The sequence below is a fragment of the Phyllosticta citribraziliensis genome (assembly GCF_038025025.1).
Source record: "Phyllosticta citribraziliensis strain CPC 17464 chromosome Unknown J3D65scaffold_12, whole genome shotgun sequence".
Taxonomy (NCBI): Eukaryota; Fungi; Ascomycota; class Dothideomycetes; order Botryosphaeriales; family Phyllostictaceae; genus Phyllosticta; species Phyllosticta citribraziliensis.
The window spans coordinates 1,045,302-1,058,287 of NW_027117349.1; the positions used below are offsets into that span (position 1 = coordinate 1,045,302).

The window sequence follows — 12,986 nt, forward strand, 5'->3', positions numbered from 1 at the left end:
GATGACGGTACCACCGTATTCATACTGTTGCATTCCTCGTGAGCAGTATTCGTGACTCGGAATCGGCGGCATCAACACTGACGCGGCTTGTAGGAGTAGGAGAGGGTATCGTAAGATTTGACACAGCGTCCTCATGCGAACTTTCCGCCTCATGGTGGATAGTCCTCAAAGACATGTTATCAGTCGACGAGGCCTGGGTGGATTGGTTGCCATCCAGCAAATTCGGGTGCTCCTCCAATGTCTCTGAGACAACGCGTCAGCTTTTGGACGCAGTATCTCTCTGAATCAAGAGAGAAAACTCACCAGTGAAACCTCCCACCCCAGCAAAGACCAACTGTCCCAGCAGAATCAACGGCAGAAACTGGCCAAAATTCCAGGTATTCGCGTCCAGGTCATTGAGGCCACACAACCAATCTTCCGAGGGCTCCGCAACCTTTTGCGCGAGTGTGTATGTAAGAGAGATGCTCATTAACAACAGTTGCGAATAGAACAGTAGCGTGGGCGTTCCGAAAGTCAGTTTGCGGCGAGTTGACTTGACTTTGCGTGGAGTGGCTCGGACGAAGCGAGACCATGGACCGGAGCCTTCACATCTCTCCAGGCTTTCCGAAAGACGGCGCAGCCATGCTTTGGGAGAAAGCATTCTTGCAGGTTTCCATTGAATTGCGAAGTGCCTTTTGAAGAAAGCTCTAAAGCGAGCTTGTGGAGTTCCGGGTTCGGCTCTGCACGTAAGCGAGGGAGAGATCTGATGAGCGGCGATCCAGAAGGGTGAAATGATTGCGAAGTAGAAGATTATGAAAACGATGAGGTATCGGAGGATTGCGAAGAAAGTTGAGTTGTCGTTGCAGGTGCTACTCGCGTTCTTCATCATGCATCTGTCTTCCGGACGACCCCAGTTTATAGGAGACTCTAGAGCTCCCACATGGAGCATTGAGAACGGCTGGGCGTAAGTGATGGAAATTGCGAGCAGCACTGCGAAAGTGTAGATGAGCCACACGCGAATGGTTCGTGCCAAGCGATGAGCTGCAAAATACTGCTGTAAGGTGATAATCGAGGCCAAGTGTGAGCTGCTGGAGAGACAGCTGAGGTACAGGATTAAATGGAAATGCGGCTCCCGGATTCGGTACTCGAACTTCAGATCAGTGTTGACCAGTGTCGACTTGGTTGCTCTAAAGTAGCCAGCAATTATTATTGCAGAACCTGTGAGGAGTTGCTGGTCTGCGAGAGCGAGCATGAGCCTCTCGAGAACCTTCCTCCAGAATTTGCCCCTCTCCTCATCTTCAATGAGTCTGTCCAAAAGGGGCCGGCTTAAATCGTGGAGTATCTTGGGTGGCATCGCCTTTTCTGGGCTGATGTATCCATCCAGTAGGGCAGCGCAGATCGATATCAACGTTGTAAAGACGGCCGCTGCGGTGAATGATGCAACTACCTATACAAGTTAGTAAACGCAAGACTTGTGTTTGAATCTATGGACTTACCCCAATTCCTGCAACATCCGGGTCAGGTCTGCAATGTGTCCCATTATCGTAAGGGTAAAACCAGTCAGGGGCAAAAAGGATGAACTTGTCGATTGGCATGGTTCGAGGAGCCAGTGTCAAAGGTGCCTGTCTGTCATGAATCCTCGCTGGAAGAGTCTTTATCCTTGGGAAGCTTTCAGCCTCATCAATGTTTCAATCGGGTTACTCGGCAAAATGGGGGCGAGCTGACGGTCAAGCTGTAGTATCTTTAGGTGACGTCAAAGCCCGAGCAAAAGCAGTGTGCCCACCACAGAGTGAACCGGTGGTTGGGAAGTGGTTTCTGAAGAATATGTGGCTTGAATAAGTCGGCTGAATGTGACAGAACGAAGATGATCCTGGATGGCAATGATGACATGGTCCACCGAAGGCTGGGTTGGCATGTTGGCTTTCCAAAATCTCAGCCTTGTGCGTGGTCGCACAGCGCGGGCGAAAGTGGTTTCGCACGACTTCATCGGGCCAGCGCCGGGGCACAGAGTCATCAATGCTGCAGAATGCTCTGAGATTCTCTCCATGAGCAGTTCATCAGAGACAGTCGCGCAGGTGGAGAGGATTGGAGTGCCAGTCGCAGTCGTTGTCGAAATCGATGGAGAGGAGACGCGCGTAGACGTCAGCGACGGACGCGCAGAGCACGATGAGGATTGTCGTAACTGACTGACCATGATGGACTCACTCGGAGAAGGAGAGGCAGCCGTAAAGACTTCAGAGACCTGAGAAGAAACTGTGGTTGAGTTGTTGTCAGGTGGTGTTTTTCGGGCAGCGAAGCGCGTGGACGCGACGACCGTGGTGTACTCCCATGACATCACACCAGCGGCACTCACCTCAGGCCAAACAAGATGCGCAAACGGCCGTCTTGTTGGGTGCAGAACGCGTTGTTTACCATTCGCATTGTCGCGTCTAGCGTGTCGCGTCTGTCACGTCTCATACGTAACAGCTAGGGGGCCGGTCCTTGACGCGTCTCAAGCGTGCGTGAGACTAGGAGACGCGCAGCTTCAAATAGTCCCAGGGTGATGTTCAAAGGTAAGTTGCGACTAGAGTAGCAAATATGTCCGAAAGATGAGTATTTTCTGGCCTTCCTGCGCACTTCAGTCATGCGAAAACACATACCCCTGAACGAAGTTTTTGGTCAGCGACGACAAACCAACAGTACCACGCACCACTTCTCTCCCCTTCTCTCCCATCCCCGTCTCTACGCATTGTCCAACTCCATCACTGCCTCAGCTTCACAACAAAGCCACCCCTCTCAATCGTATTCACAAAAACGAAACCACTCTTAAACCCAGCGTAGCTACTCCAACTCCCGACAAAGTCAATGACACCGCCTTCCGCGTCATCCTCGGGATAAATATCGAACCAGCCGACCTCAGACACGCCCGCACCAGTGGGGTCGGACGGGATGCTGCCAATGTCGAGCACCGCCAGCCCGCTACCGTAGTTGGATTGGTACGTGTAGTTGCCCCACACGTACTGGTTGTGGTCGACGCTGTGGTGCGAGGACTTGAAGAGGCCGGTCTGCTTGGGCGAGGCGAGGGACGAGATGTCCCTGGAATGAATGCGTCAGCGCCGTGGAGGCGAGTGGGGATGGGACAGGTCATCTTACCAGATGTACGTGACGTGGAAGCCGTCGGCCGCCGGCTCCACCTGGTCGTATTCGTCGTACTCGTCGTCCAGGAGCAGGTACTCTTGCCAGTTGGTGTCGAGGACCCAGCCTTGGTGCGTGTAGGCGGCGCCTTGGTACGAGGTGCGCGAGATGACGGTCGAGTTGGGCTTGTTGGTCACGTCGTAGCTGGAAGTGTGTCAGTGGGCAAGCAAGCTTCCCAGCACTCGTGATTCTAGGGAAGAGGCTTCTCACATGGTAAGCGTGTCCTCGTTGTAGCCGTAGCAGATTTCATGTCCTACGTATGCCTTGTCTGGCCCGTTGTAGATGAGGCACTGGGCATCGTGCACGTAGCCGTCTTGCGAATCGCAGCCAGGACTCGTCGGGTTGGATGGGTCGCTGAGGTCAATGAAAATCAAACCTGCAGCGCACGAGGAGTTGCGCGGCTGGGCGCCGACGGCGTAGCCCCAGTTCGTCTGCTCGTTGATGACGACGTTGTGCGTTCGGCCAATGGGAAGGCCCTTGAAAAGACCGGTGAGATCTTCGTCGTTGCTGAAAGTGACTGGGCTGGCGGGGTCGATTTCCAGGAGCTGTTTTGCACTCATCAGTATGCTGGATATGGAATCAATATTGCGACATTTACCTTGGTCATGTCGAAAATCTGAATGTTGTGGCCTTCGGCTTCGCTGCCAACGACCATGTAGTTCTTGTAGCCGCGAATTTCGCGCCAGATGCTGGGAATGGAGTACTGAGGCAGACGACCAAGATACGAGAGCTTGCCCTCTTTGGTGATTTCAGCAAAGGCGGCACCATCTGACTGGCCAATGGCGAGAAACTCGCGGCCGCCAGGGGAAGTCCATCCCCATGACGAAGAGCCCTCGCCGCCGTTGCTTCCCAGGGCTTCGTGGCTCAGGAAGTGGTAAAGGTCAACATTGTTGCATTGGAACGTGTTGTTGGCATCTCCCGATATTGCCACAGCTTTTCCATTCACACACTCTGTGTAACCCAGTTCCGGGTACTGCGACGAATCGAATGCTCCAGCAGCGCGTTGGCGGTCCCACGTGGCCTTCAGATCGTCAGTTTGCTCTGCGTAGAATATGAGCAGACTTCTTACGTGTTTGTTGGACATGATTCGATTGTGAATGACACCAGTCTTGTAAAGCGTTGCGGCCTTGACCTGATCCTGAGCCATCTCCTTGCTCAAGGCCAGGCCTATCAGCATGGTAAAGACAGTGCTTTTGATCAACATGATGGAGGATAGTTGGGATTTGAACGAGCAGATGAGAGAGACAGATCGAAGCTAGCGGGGTTGATGGACGGGCAAAGTCGTGTTAAAGACTCTTTTTGAGGATACCTCCACCGTCACGTGGCGGGCGTTTTGTTGTTGGAATTCAGCATGTGCCACTCTCCAATTGTTCTCCATGTCTCAAGTACCCGAGACAACCAAGATGGAAATGGGAGAACAAATGGAAACAACGCCGACCAGAGCGCGTTCGATCGCCGCGGTGTAGCCCAAAGATGGCCCCCAGGACGCTCATCCGCGGCTGTGGCTCACGGCCTTCCGCTTCTAGATGTTTTCCACCTCCGTATATTTGCATGGCGCTGCAGCAAAAGAAGAATGTAACCTCAGATGCTGATAAGCAATTCGAACATACCGCCCGTAATCGCGTTTGCGCGGTAAAATGCAAAGGACCGACATGCTCGTGGATCTGACGACTGCGGGCCTATTGGTAGACCACCGTAGGTATCGTTTGGAGCAAGCAGAAATAGGCAGGCGGATGCTGACAGGGTCCTTGGCAGATCTTGGCTGTAATGGCGACATGGTGGATTTTGCAAAATGCCGAGCATCAAATACGACTAGCGTTTAAGCATACATTAACGTTGGACCGCCGACTCCTTGGCGCCAATGCGGGCTGACCCTTATCGTTGGCCAAGCTAGTAGGGAAGAGCGATTGCGAAGTCTCGTCGGTCATGAGCGAAGAGAGAACTGCAATCATTGGTGAGTGGACATCATGTGGCCTGCTCTTATCGAACCATCTCTAGACGCAGCCGGTGAATAGCTCGAGAGAAAGGCGTAGACCGAGAGAGCGACGGAAGAGGAAAGGAAAAAGTAGATGGTCGTCTTGGCACCGACGCCACCACAGGAACCGACGACTGCTAACTGGCTGAGATGGTCGCACAGCTGTTTGAGATCAGCCAGAATCTACGCCCGGTCCTTTGAGTACACCAGGCAATTGTCAAGTATTGTCTACGGGCTGACGAACTGTCCGCGGGTGCAACTGTCTGGTCAGCGTAGCTTTGAGTGTCTGAAACGTGAGACACAGAACCCGGACCATGACATCGCGACGCCAACATGTGGATGTCGCAGCCAGAAGCGATAGCCACAGTCAGGAAAGCAAAACGGACTGGGTGGACCGGAAGAACGCGGATGTTTCAAAGTGCGGACCGACCGACAGCATTTGAAGTCGCCGTCTCGAGAGAAAGACAGGGAAAAAGAGACGAGACAAGGGACTTTCGAGCTTCCTTGAGAAATTGAGGTGTAAAGCTTCGTTCACCTACCAACTCGCAATCTGTTCCGGGAGTCAGTGTGAAGGGACGGCACACAATAGAAGGAAAACAAAGTGGACTAAGGGTCAGTATCTATCGTGGACGACGAAGTCGGAAGTGTAATGGAGGACTCAGTCCCATGTCCACCGGTCGAGCACTGCTGCGTCTCACATCCTTTTTTTTCGAGTCTATTTTGGCTCAGCGTCTCCAAGACAGAGGGAGATCGAACAGAGCCACCAGACTGTCGCCGCTCTGACCAAGGATCTGGGAAAGCGGGGAAAGGACAATGGCAAGAGCCACGACATGCATACTTATTGCAGTGGTCTGAGAGACGGGTCGCTTCTGCAGGTGGTGACGGCAACCTGCACCTGGGGAAGATCGTGTCCGTGTGGAGATCCAACGGGCACCACACAGCTGATCTAGTCCAAGCTCTTTTTAATGGAGTTCTCTCCCACCAAGCTGGGGTTGCGGCGTAGCTCGCGAATTTAAGACTGGAGGATCAGCACTCTTTACCCGCACACCGGACGACGTGGAGGAACGAGAAGCATCGGTAGGAATCTTCCCACCGCCGGTTCATATTCCCGGTACAACGCCATCAAGAACAAACAAACGCGGGACGCAGTGCCACCCGGGCACCGACGTCGTCTGGACAGCAAGCTGAGAGCAAGCCGGTTTCTGCCGAAGACGGGTGATCCAACATCAGACTTGCGTATTCAGCACATGGTCCATGACAGGAGAGTGACATGTCAAAAGAAGAAAAGGCATCCCTTGCCAGCCAGCACACGGTGAGTGGATGTCGACTGCAGCCCGACTGTTTGCAGATGGATGCACTAGAGCTGTTGGTGCAATCCGGCAAGGAGACCACACGGGCCGAGCCGAGACTGGATAGGATGGCTGGATTTGGGATGGTGATAGGAAAACGACGGGACTGGGTGAGGGACGAGTCGGAGAGGGAGGCCATGGCGGGAGATTTCGAATAATGCCCGATGATGAGGATGGCCGACCAGGGACTGAGACGGGAACCAGGACCGCACGCACAGCCCTGAAAATAGCAAGATGTTGATGAAAAAAGATGATGAAAGAGGAGGCAGGACGACGGACAAGCACGCGAGTGGCCGGCCGCGTCAACGCAAGGACCGCCTGCATGGCAACAGGGCAGCAGTAGACGTTGCCGACGTTTCAAGCTGCGGATTGCGTGTCTCGGCGGCCATGAGTTCTGGCGACGAAAACCAGCCGGGACGGCAGACGGGGCGACTCGGCTGACATCACCCGATACGCTCACTCCGGTCTCGCGACCTTTCTCTCTTTGCGCAACCCGGCCCAAACCATGCTCCAGAGTTTTCAGACTTTGCCATTCTGGCCCTGTGGCCCCTTCGCTGCCACCGGCACTCTGTGCGAGCCCCTTCACCATGCCAGATATAAGAGCCCCGAGCTCCTCAGTACCAAATTCGCCTCCATCAGACTTCAATTCACACATACAACTCTACTTCTCCTCCTACCATCGGCCCTGAGCTGCTGCACGCCACACATATAAACCAGCCAATCACCTCTCTTCCGCCATGGATTCCAACTGCATGCACACCTTCCTCGACATCCAGCGCGAGCGCGACCAGAACCGCGCGAATCCGCTCGGCCTGGCCTCATGGTTCCAACTGACGGCGCCGATCATCGGCAGCCCGAGCCCGGCTCCATCCTCATCATCGGCGTACGTTCCCCACTACTCTGCCAATCCCCCGCATTCTCATCGCCGGCGACACACCACCACACCACCCTCTCGCTTCAATGCCCGTGCTGACTCTCGTGGAAACAGTCTCAAGCAAGAAACCCCCTCGCTCCCCAGCTCCACCAATTCTTCCTCAACCTCGACCCCCCGCGCCCCGTCACCAGCGTAAACAACTCGCCGCCATCCCTCCTCGCCAACGCCCTGTCCGTCCACGCTCCCGACCTCGTCATCTCTTCGATTGGTGCTCCGCATCCAAGTGCTCAGGACGACGCTGCCGCTGACCAGATTGCGCTCATCGACGCGTGTCTCGCGGCAGGCGTACCGCGCTTGCTGCTCGTTCCGTTGCGCGCGGCTTCCGAGTCTGAGTTTGAGGATGTGGACGCTGGTGAAACTGATGGACGCGGTTGGGACGGCGTGACGGCGGGGGAAGCCCAGGCGCGCGTGTTACGGCACCTGCGCTCAGTGGCGAGGGGGAGTGGTGGGGACAAGGGGGAGAAAGAGCCAGGAGAGGGGGCATCGCGGACGTTGGAGTGGGTGGGCGTGGCGTGCGGGACAATTCTCGACGCCGCGCTCGTGAACGGGCAATTCGGCGTCGACATGAAGTGGGCGAGCGCCGAAGTGATAGGTGACGGGGCGCGCGAGTTTGGCGCCAGCAGCACGCTGTGGGTCTGCCGCGCGGTCGCCGCCGTGGTCGAGCACTGGGACCGCATACCGCGGAACCAGCTCCTCCACGTCGCCGGCTGCGTGACTACGCCCAACGACGTACTGCGGTGTCTGGAGGCCGTCACGGAGCAGTCGTACCTCGTCAGCTTCGTGGCGGTCGAGGACGCGGCACACGAGGCGCGGAAGCGCATCGAGCGAGGCTTCGTGGACAAGGGCGCGGAGATGTTGGAGCGCTGCAATCTTTTGGCGTTGGGTGCGGACGAGGCTTTCAAGGATCGGTCCGCGAACGGCTTGCTTGGGTTAGGCCGGGAATCGGTCAGGGATATCGTGGGCGTTGCGGTTCACACTTTTCGACACATGGATACCGTTGGCTGCGGCTGCGGGTAGGGCGTCTCTATTTTGGAAATCCCATCTCTTCATTACTTCTCCCTTTGTGCACTACCGCGTGTTCTTCGAGGCTTTGACTTTGTTTCGCTGACCACAGGCCTACGGGAGGACTTCTGTTCCATCTTCAGCTTCTTCGCCCGGCACTTCCCTCAGATCAGGGGTAGGGCAGTGGATGTTTGTCGATATGGTCTTGGGTCTGGATCGTGAAGGTGGTGGGCTCAAGGAAAGCGGGATATTTTCTTGAGGGACGTGGCATTGTTTGCGTGCGCCGTATCGGGCACATGGCTGTGATCTGGCAAGAGCGCCGTCCTATTCACATGGTCAGTTGAGGGTGCGGTAGTTCTAGGTCTTGAATGCTCCTCAAGCGCGTAGTGTTCAGGGCACTGAATGCTTCTTGTTTCCACTTTTTGCGCGCTTGAATGCTCCCTACACCTTCCGGGTTGAGAAGTTGAATGCTCCTTGACTGCGTCATGAAGAGGAGCTTGAATGCTCCTTATTTGCGTAATGGCAAGGGTATTGAATGCTCCCTGGCCGTGTTTCTTTCGACGCACGAATGCTCCTCAGGTGCTGGCCCAATTCGTGGTGGAGAGGTAGGTGCTTTTGCCCTTTTTACTGTTGGACATCTTTCTCTGACTTGAAGGCCGAACTCTGCCCCGCGGCCAGCAGCGGGCACAGTACTTGAGCTCGCCAGCTTGGGAAGTCGCAACGCTTGTGCTGGTTGGCAACAAACACTCTCCGCCGCCCTCTCCCCTTCTTCCATTTCTCTGCATCCCATCTCCTGACAACTATGGCCCATTGACCGTTTCCCTTAAACCTGGGTCGACCTCTGCAACCGCCGCGTACCGCCGCTCAGCAACCGCCTACGTCAACCCAAGCTGACCTCACATTCGTGGGTCCAAGGTACGCTTTCATCTGTGTAATTCCATCGCGATTGCAGGTCAACTAACAGCAATGGCGCAGAAGAAGCTGCCGATACCCAGTCACCGATTCTGCGGAGTTAGATACAGTACTAGGCCAAAAGTATTTACTTAATTAGCCAATAACGCAGAACACAAAATCGCGCACTTACATCCCCCCCCTTTACTTTACTACCACTATAGCTCCATATACTCTATTAGTATAAGTCTTTAGTACTTAAGAGTATTATAAGGAGCTTACTCTAGTTTAAAGAGCTCTTATTATTTTATCCTACTATTCTAGTAAGAAAGTCTTAATAATTACTTCTAAGCTTTCTATACTACTATTAATAGTTAAATATACCTTATAAAACTCTATACCTAACTATAGTAGTATATCTAAAGTATATACTAGTTAGCTAAGGGCTATATTAGATTAAGATAAATAGGTTATTATCTAGGAAGTATAAAAAAATCTAAAAGTAATATATACCTAGCTCTATAATTTATATAGACTAATAATATTATCTAAAACCTATTACTATATTCTTAAGTAGTATAATATTACTAATTAGAAGGTAGCTAAGTAGCCCTTCCTTATAATTATATATATAGCTATTTAACTTACTTAGGCTAAGGTATAGTATAACTAGACTATAATAGATTAGGCTAAACTTATCTAGTCTAATAAGTACTCTATAAAGTATAGTAAGGGTAAATAATATAAATAGATCTTCTATATACTAGACTAGAAGTAGGAGTAGGAAATAATTAAAATATATAAGAAAGGAAAAAATATATTAGTTATAGTCTAAATAATATTTTCTAGTACTCTTAAAAGGAGTAATCTCTTTATAATAATAAGAGATCTAGAGGTAAAGAGGAAGAGCTACTCTACTAACTTCTATCTTTAAGTTTTAGATAAAATAATTCCTACTTTATAGGAACCTAGTATAACCTTTATATAGAATAATACCCCTATCTATAAGTTAAAGAAGATTATAAAATAGTTTAAAACTATAGCTATACCCCTTATTAATTAGCCCCCCTATTTACTAGTATAGGTAGGACTAGCTACTTACTAATATACTTACTTAGCTAGCTAAAATACTAGTACTAGAAGAGGTATAAGAGATAGTAACTAGTAGTAAATAAGTAGGCTCTATAGAATAGGAATAAAATAACTACTAAACTAACTAAAATAAGCTACTATCTAGCTATTATTTTACTATCTAAGTAGTATAAGACTTAAGTATAAATAAATAAATAACTAAGTATTTAGTAGATAGTAGTTTAACTAAGTATAAAAGACTTTATTTATATAAGTAGTACCTCTTAATAAGTAGCTATAAAAGGGAGTATATAACTAGCTAATCTACTACTAAAAATACTAATAATATAAGACCTCCTATTACTACTAAAGATACTAAGTTTACTTATACTTTTATTAGCTATTATTATTACTACTAAACTATATAGAACTATATTTTCCTAGTATTCTAGAGCTACCTATAGTCTTATTTTCTTACTAGCCTAATCTTCTACTTATATCTAAGCTAAAATTATAGCTAAGAATAAGAATAATAATTACTAAAAGTAACCCTTAAAAGCTATAAAAACTATACTAGCTAGTAGTACTATACTAGATCTTAATCTAATTAAATACCTCTAGTAGTATCTTAAAAGAGAGGTCTACTATACTTACTCTAACCTCCTAATAATTACTAGTAGGGAAGAGTATATTAAAGAGGAGCTAGAAAAAGCTTTAAAAAAAGCCTAGAATAATTTACTATAGTAGTATTTTAATAATATCTTAGAGAGTATACCTAGGAGAGTAGTAGTAGTAATTATAGTAGAGAGGTAGTATATAAAATATTAAACTAGTAGAAAAATTTAAATTACTTTAAATTACTTAATAAACTAGCTATAGAACTAATTAGAGCTATTAGAAATAGCTAGGGTATTAGGTTATTAAGTAGTAGCTAGGAGGTAGTTAGTCTAGCCTAACTAGGAAAATACTAGGCAGCTAAAGACTTTTATCCTCCTATATACCTCATAAGATACAATTGACAAGGACTTTTCCAAAAACACCCCGACGGACTCTGAATGCACCGCCATGCCCCCGCCTCGGCCAGGTACCCGATTTGCTCGAACCTCGTCACAGCGCAAATATCAACGAGCCTTTAGGCTTTGTCTGTCAATTTCACCGCATCGGCAAGTCGACCAGTTTACTACAGCCTACAATCGCGGCTTCGCCGCAGGCTAGGAGGCCTACAGTGAATCTTTCATCAAGCAAGAGCCCGGTCCAGAAGGACAGGCGCCGAACTCGTCTTCCGTCCAGCGGCCTTTAGCACCCAGCCACAAACGAAAACAGCCCACTTCTAACAATGATTATGGCGTCCCGGAGAACAATAAGATGCCAGAGACTCACAGTGATCTGGAGAACAATGGAGTTCCAGAGGAGAACAGAGTTCTGGAGAACAAAGGAGGACCGGAGAACGATTGAGCGCCGGAGACCATCACTTGAAATAGCCTACCGTCTATCTTACAACCTTAACTGCCCAGCTGTAAATGGAAGCAGCACATCCCTTCCAACGACGATGATGGCAGAGAAGATCAACAAACATCTCGACTCCGATTGCCAATCCCACCTTGTCGATGTTCCCAAAGCCTACGAACAGTCAAGCGTCGCCCTCCTGCCATCTAACAGCGGTATAAGCACCAAACCTCATGTCGACGCAATTCAAGCTGCGTACAATCGCGGCTTTACTGCTGGTTGGAAGGCACATCAACAATCTTCCGTCGAGAAAGAGTCGGGTGCGGCAGACGCACAATCCTCCATCAAGCAAGAGTCGGCGACCATCGCGCCAAAGCCGAGCAGCCGCAAACGCAAACAACCGGTCGATTCCGACAGCGATGCGCCTGAGGTCATCACCCAATACGACCAGGGTGTCAAAATGATCCCCAAGGCAGTACTTGCAAAGATGAACGAGACCAAGCAGCCTCAGGCATGGAGCCTGAGCGGCGGCGGACGAGCCTCGTGTGAGATGCTTGGCAAGAACATTAGAGAACTATAGAGTATTAGAGAACAATAATAGAGTTAGAAATTAATAGAGTGTTAGAGATTAATAGAGTATTAGAGATTAATAGAGTATTAGAGATTAATAGAATATTAGAGATTAATAAAGTATTAGAGGATAATTAAGTACTAGAGAATAATAGAGGCTAGAGATTATTACCTAGTATAATTATAGTATTAAGATAATCCCTAAGGCAGTCCTAATAAAGATAAATAAGACTAAGTAGCCTTAGATATAGAACCTAAGTAGTAGTAGATAAGCCTTATATAAGATACTTAGTAAGAATATTATTATTATAAATATATATAGTTCCTACCTAGACGGCCCTTAGTTCCTAAAGCCCTAGATAAAGGTAAAAGAGAATAGTACTACCTAGAATATTTCTAGAGTTCTTAAGTACTAGCCTATTACTACTAACCCTAATATAGTATAACTACTATATAAGAAAATAAAGGAGTATATTAATAGTTCTACTTCTATTATTAAATTTTATAGAGATTTCTTTTATATACTAAGGGATGTTTTTATTTAAGTATTAACTAACTTAGGCTACCTAGAGGCCTTCTAGCTATTTATTACCTA

General features: G+C 49.4%; 5 protein-coding genes across 5 annotated transcripts; 2 read left to right on the plus strand and 3 right to left on the minus strand.

Moving 5' to 3' along the window:
- Window positions 1-19: 19 nt before the first annotated feature.
- On the minus strand, window positions 20-1,574 carry J3D65DRAFT_606729 (uncharacterized protein; the record flags this gene model as incomplete). The annotated part of the gene is made up of 3 exons (XM_066798457.1): window positions 20-243; window positions 304-1,426; window positions 1,476-1,574. 3 exons carry the CDS (start codon window positions 1,572-1,574, stop codon window positions 20-22), a joined length of 1,446 nt encoding a protein of 481 aa, XP_066651485.1.
- A 1,146-nt stretch (window positions 1,575-2,720) lies between these two features.
- On the minus strand, window positions 2,721-4,357 carry J3D65DRAFT_648058 (uncharacterized protein; the record flags this gene model as incomplete). The annotated part of the gene is made up of 5 exons (XM_066802367.1): window positions 2,721-3,054; window positions 3,112-3,297; window positions 3,364-3,698; window positions 3,752-4,174; window positions 4,223-4,357. 5 exons carry the CDS (start codon window positions 4,355-4,357, stop codon window positions 2,721-2,723), a joined length of 1,413 nt encoding a protein of 470 aa, XP_066651486.1.
- Window positions 4,358-6,013: 1,656 nt separating this feature from the next.
- On the minus strand, window positions 6,014-7,385 carry J3D65DRAFT_121759 (uncharacterized protein). The gene has a single exon (XM_066793835.1). The coding sequence runs from the start codon at window positions 7,130-7,132 to the stop codon at window positions 6,251-6,253; it is 882 nt and encodes a 293-aa protein (XP_066651487.1). The 5' UTR covers window positions 7,133-7,385; the 3' UTR covers window positions 6,014-6,250.
- Window positions 6,903-8,428, plus strand: J3D65DRAFT_680597 (uncharacterized protein; the record flags this gene model as incomplete). Its single annotated transcript, XM_066803716.1, has 2 exons — window positions 6,903-7,360; window positions 7,477-8,428. The coding sequence occupies exons 1-2, from the start codon at window positions 7,215-7,217 to the stop codon at window positions 8,426-8,428; spliced, it is 1,098 nt and encodes a 365-aa protein (XP_066651488.1). The 5' UTR covers window positions 6,903-7,214.
- Window positions 8,429-11,421: 2,993 nt separating this feature from the next.
- J3D65DRAFT_638352 (uncharacterized protein) lies at window positions 11,422-12,501 on the plus strand. Its single transcript, XM_066801615.1, has one exon. It carries the CDS (start codon window positions 11,712-11,714, stop codon window positions 12,399-12,401), a length of 690 nt encoding a protein of 229 aa, XP_066651489.1. The 5' UTR covers window positions 11,422-11,711; the 3' UTR covers window positions 12,402-12,501.
- The last annotated feature ends 485 nt before the right edge of the window (window positions 12,502-12,986 follow it).